This window comes from Morone saxatilis, unplaced genomic scaffold (genome assembly GCF_004916995.1).
Source record: "Morone saxatilis isolate NCDOM2014 unplaced genomic scaffold, NCSU_SB_2.0 Contig15, whole genome shotgun sequence".
NCBI lineage: Eukaryota > Metazoa > Chordata > Actinopteri > Moronidae > Morone > Morone saxatilis.
Genome location: NW_023339707.1, coordinates 3,074,760 through 3,080,580, shown reverse-complemented (window position 1 = coordinate 3,080,580; position 5,821 = coordinate 3,074,760). Strand labels below are relative to the sequence as shown.

Sequence of the window (5,821 nt, the reverse complement as noted above, 5' to 3'; positions counted from 1 at the left end):
CGCTGTTACAGTCCAGCTGTTCACCAGTAGTCATCAACACAGACACACAAACAAATGCTGATGTGCCAAAACACACAAGCATACCAACACATTTTCACAAGAGCACATACTTTCCTCTTCTTTGTCATGCACAATTAATAGCACTGCTCTGCTTCCCAAGGGCCTACTTTCCCATGTCAACAGCAGAGGAAATATACCTACACTAGTGGGCCACAGACTGAAAAACAATGATAACCAGTGTTACTGAGAAACTCTGGTTTAAGAAATAATTCAAAGTAACACTTAGTTTAGTGTTAAGTAAATGAGGCACAAAATTATGTGGCAATTTTAGTTTCCATTATCAACGTGATGACTATAATTATAGGTATTATGAACATTTATAATTCCGCATCAGAGTAGCTGCTGCCTCTTTACAAACTGTTCTTCTACACAAAAAAGGAAATACCTCGTTCGTGACCAGCATTAAAACCTTTTAGCTTCCTGAGTTTCGTTTCTTGTCATTTTCAATCCTGCTGGAGCTGAAGTGGCAGTACTACAATAAGATGGATGAAATGTTTCATGGGAGGCTTTATTTTCCAAACTCTAACCCACCGACTTTATCTACAGTAATAGAATCCCTCTCTGACAGTCAAGGGCTAATCCCTCCAGCTCCACTGCACTAAGACACTGTCTGTTCCTCCTCATGCTGTAATAGCAGGAAAACAGTCCTCCAACTCTGCCAGCAGCAACTGCAGCAGCCAAACAGCAGCCCAAAGGCTCAGCCTGAGACTGACATTTATTATCATTTACGTCCAACTGAATGTGTAAAGAGAAGAGAGAAAGGTGATTGGTGATGCAATTTAAAAATCAAAGCTAAAAAATCTTTCACGTTTTCTGCTGTGTAATGAATTACGAATAAAGAGACTTCCTGAAATCCAAAAACAGGCTTTCACAAAAAAACAAGAGTCTTCAGTTAAGCTAGCGGCTCAGTCAGACTATATTTACTGTAGACATAGTGCTACGTCAGTAAGCAAAAATGTTTACAATGACAAAAGCTGATGTTTGGTTGGTATAATGTTTAGCATGTTGGTTACCATCTTAGTTTGGTGCTTTAGCATGCTAGCTTGTCCTACAGAGCTGCTTGTCCTTCTACTGCTTTTCTTTTTTATTGGCTCACTGTGAAATTTGAATTTTGTGTGAAAATGTAGGAAGTCAAAAATGCTTTTGCTAATATGAGATGGAAACGTGATAGCACTAACATATAGTCTTATTTCGTATTTTTTATTTTAAAAAAAAAGCCTATATTCTTTCCCATTTTGGCAAATTGGCACCATTAAATGCTAAATTAGCCAATAGCAGTTCCATTATGTAGTGTTCCCATGAATGTACAAACAACAATTACTGAAAACAACTTAAAAATGTGATGATTCTCAGGTAGGTTCTGACCTGTGTTTTCTATGATTTCTATGTTGATGTATGGACATTTATTTGCTATGGACATCGGAGATAATGATATCTTTAGGACGTGTAAGTCACTCTGAATGATATCAGTGTGTTAAAATAAAACACTGTACTGAAATGAGCTTTTTACATTTTCATAAGACTATTAGAAAATAATATTGGCTGAGAGTATAGACGCAGCAAGTGGAACTGCCCCTGAGCTGCTTCAGCGAAGGACTCAGCCCCTGCACATGGGGTGCACACTCCACCAGGTAAGCTACCGGGGAACCCCAGCAAGTCACTTCTTCCCAGTTTGTTGTAACACAGAGAATCAGTCAGACAGAAAATTATTCTTTAGGATTTTTTGTTCTTGCCTCTTCTGTGGCTGTGTAATATCCCCAAAATGGCTCTACCAGTCAAATGCTTTAGTTTTATAAATGGCCAAGGTTAGAGTCAGTGCTGTGATTTGGGTTATTGTCTGCCAATCAAAGAGGCAGAATATGTACAGAGGAAGGTTTGCCTGGAAGGCTAGACTATACTAAATTACTCTGGATGTTGATATATTGTCTTGACAACAGCAGACAGTGAATATGGATTGTTCAGCTGTGAGGGGGTCAGGGGTCTTCATGTGGGTCAGTTACAGTGAGATATTTAGCAACAGAACAAGACAACCTCTGCTGCTGCATTGGAAACTGAGCTCGGGTTTCTGGGAAAAGCTCTCATGTCCTGCCAGTCTAAACATGAGGGCCAGGACAGTGAGGCTGTGTGGGAGAGAAACAGCTGCTTTTCACATCTCTCCATGTCTTCCACACAGCAGGGCCATGTTTCACACCCCAGAGAGAGGAGCTGTTACAATCCATGTGTCACAGCTGGATAATAAGAGCTAATTGTGTCAGCTGGAATTTGATTTATGATGACAAATGTGAGTTTAGCTCACAAAAAAAGGATAGACATAAACTATAATGATACTGAAGCTATTGTAGGAATAAGAGAATATGTGTAGAAACAAATCCATTTGAACTCAATTACAGTGGGTGTTTCTCATGGCAGTGGTTGACTGACACCTAAGGGCTGGGATTACTAGGAGACATGCTGTCAACTTCTGTGGTACACTACTAACCAGAAAACACCTGTAAAGCCTATAAATGTTGATACAGGACGTTCTTTTCCACATAGCGTTTGTTATGTCCGTTTTAAGACGCAATTCAAGACATCTGTCCCTTTAGGGAGGACCCATTGAGCTAGTAATTTTGTCATGCACTCGAACGGGTGGAGGCTAGCATTAGCACTGATTCCCACCAGATTTTACTTTTCTTTCTGCTGTAAACTCCTACACACATACCCCCATATGCATATATATAAAGGAGGGAGTCTAAGTGGCAAAACCCACAGGAAAGGTAAGCCCTGTAAACAGTGTATTATGCTTGTCCAACTTGACCTTGGTGTGTTGCATCACCCTGTAGTGTTGTACATCATCAATATGCTGTTAAATATATGAGTGTGACCTACTCTGTATGTTCGGGCTGTATGGATCCTCAATCCTGATGGCTGGATCCAACACTCTGTAGATGACCTAGGCCAGGATATACATATTGCATACACATTACATATTTGAACTATTTGAGACTTGGAATAAGAATAAAATACGTAGCAGTATATGCAGCAGGCATCTGAATCAGACTTCATGGACTGCATGCCTGAGCAGTATACAATGTGTGCACTAAAGATTTTAGTTGTGCTTTTAACTTTGTCCTCTCTGTTAGTATGTTTTCTTCTTGCTAAACATTGCTTTCAAATGCAGGATCTGTGAATTAAAAAGTTGTTTATAGTATAGAATGGAACTGAACACTGACCATGTGATGATCTACTAAAGTCAAGGCATTAAAGGAATAGCTCAAGAGTTTTGAAAATACAGAGTTAGACGAGAAGATCAAAACCATTCTCATGTTTGTATGATAAAAATGAAGCTAGAGCCAGCAGACGGTTAGCTTAGCTCAACATAGAGACTGGAAACAGCTAGCCTCACTCCAAAAGTTCAAAAATGTTTTCAAAGATTAAATAAATCTGCCGATGCCTTTATATTTTACTAATTAACATGTGATATCTATACACAAACTGCAAAAACAACAGATACTGTTTGCACAGAGTCAGGCTAGCTGGTGTCTACTGAGAAGATTAGAAGAATCTACATATGGGAGCTGTTTTGATCTTCTCATCTAATTCTCGGCAGGAAAACAGATAAGCACATTTCTCAAAATGAAAACTAATCCTGGTAGTAGTATTTGTGTGGCCACAGCCATCAGGAAGCTTTAGATCTAAAAATTTGGAAACCTTCACATCTAAAAACCTGTATTCTAATATCAAACCATTTCAATTTCTATTCAATAAAACAGAATAAGCTTTAGTGTTTATCTTGAGCAACTAATTTGACCTGTCATTTTGCTTTATTCTTTTAATCAATCGCTCACCTCTCCCTCCGTTGACGGCTCAATGTCAGAGTAGCGTGACTCACAGATGACATCATTAATGTTACGCAAAGGACCCTGGGACACTCCGGGAAAGGTGGCAGAGCAGTCGTGGGAAAAGTAACGGTAGACCTGCCAGGTACGACCAAAATCTGCTGAGCGTTCAATCAGCATGGCCGCCGGACGGAAAGTCTGCAAGAAAAGAATGTCTTCAATGTACGTAAAAAAGTAAAAGTAAAAGCACAAAACAAAAGGCGCAGCAAGTTACTATTCTCAGCTACAAGTTGGTACAGGTCAATTAGCCAATGACGAGAGTTTCAAACCTACCTTGAAGGTCATAATCAGGTGAGTGAAATGAAACTCTGCTTCCAGATCCAGCTGGACAAAGACCTCCGACTTTCCTGAGAGAGAACGGCACAGAGAGAGTGACAGAGAGAAAGAGAATTTACATAAAGCCAACATTTGACATTTTACAGTTAATGACTGTCAGTTAGATTGTATCAATAATTCATAAACCACTTGCACTCGTTTTCCATCTATATCATCAAATTCTGACAGATGACAGAGAATAATAGCTAGCTGGAGTTAGTGAAGTAGCAACTGTGCTTTTGGCTTGAGCAATGGCATCTTGACAGGAAAAGGCCTTCAGTCTTGGCAGGAGAAATGTAGACAGCGTGTCGGAAAAGCCCACACACTTCCTGAGCTGTAGAGCACCAAATATTCTGAAGGGCCACTTTACTCCGAGGAGCACTTTCACTCTTGTTCTTTGTGTTTTTGTATTACACATATATTACGCAGCCAAGAGGACTTTCCCATTCCTAAATACTAATACATAAAAGCTTCACCACATGAATTTTGCATTTTACAACTTAACACTTTACAACCCAATCATTTTTAAACTGGTGATTTGAAAGGAAACCACAACACATATTTTTCATACGTACATGCAAAAGAAAAAAAAGACTAAAGGAGAATTTGTTTTGAAGTCTACTCAATTACATGTTTTGCAAAAACACATGTGCCTACACACATCCATGTATCCTGGGGAATCACCTTTTCAACATTTATAACTCGCAGGTAATAACAGTGTGAATGTGCATGGCATACAGTACTTTCCAGGCATGTCGGTAAAAGACCAAACCAGAGCTGCAGAGCAAAGATACAGTAGATGTATCCTATGCTATCTATATGGTTAACCTACCTATTAAAGCTGCACTAATCAATAATTTTGTCTAAACAATGGCTCAAATGTGTCATGCTAAATGTGTTGTAGTAATGAACCCACATAGACTTATCACCCAACTCCGAGCCTTTAGTGTCTTTCGGCTCATTGTTGTGATTGTGTTATAACTTTACTGTTGTTAATCACTCTCACGTAATACCTGCTAATGTTGCAGGATGAATAAACAGGCAACTGTTTGCTAACACATTATCTATATTAACTTTAGGCCACATATATCAAATGTGTCTGTGTTGTTCAGCTATCAAATATCAATTTACTAGTGTGAGATTCTTGTAGCATTAAAGCCAAGTGATATTTAAGGTTGAATTATAAGCATTAGTAACAGTGTTTTTGAGGACTAATGACATTTTAAAAAAATCTGATGAACCTGAGCTGCTAGGATACTGTATTCTCTGTTTCTACACTTAGTGAACATAGCAAATGTATTATTAAAAAAAAGTAATTACCATTACAGCAGGTGAATAAAGGAAAGCTGGCATGAAAGTGTTCCAAAACTAAAGGCTGCATAGGCTAAAAATGCTTTTTGAGTTAATCCCTGGACTAATAGACCAACACTACTCACAAGTCCACGACTTACAGCTCCATTAGCTCTGGGCTTTCACACATACACCCATCAGCTATAACATTATGACCAGCTGGGCACCCTGGTGGTCACAATGTTCTGCAGCCCCCTACCAACAGACTGCGATGCACT

General features: G+C 39.1%; 1 protein-coding gene across 3 annotated transcripts in view; it reads right to left on the bottom strand.

Moving 5' to 3' along the window:
- Positions 1 to 5,821, bottom strand: part of lamb2 (laminin, beta 2 (laminin S)) — a 51,790-nt gene that overhangs the window by 25,887 nt on the left and 20,082 nt on the right. For all 3 annotated transcript variants that reach the window (XM_035656130.1, XM_035656131.1, XM_035656132.1), the window contains 3 exons: positions 4,212 to 4,285; positions 3,888 to 4,076; positions 2,929 to 2,992 (listed from right to left, as the gene is read on the bottom strand). In XM_035656130.1, coding sequence (XP_035512023.1) covers positions 2,929 to 2,992; positions 3,888 to 4,076; positions 4,212 to 4,285 — 327 coding nt within the window. The remainder of the gene's footprint in view (positions 1 to 2,928; positions 2,993 to 3,887; positions 4,077 to 4,211; positions 4,286 to 5,821) is intronic.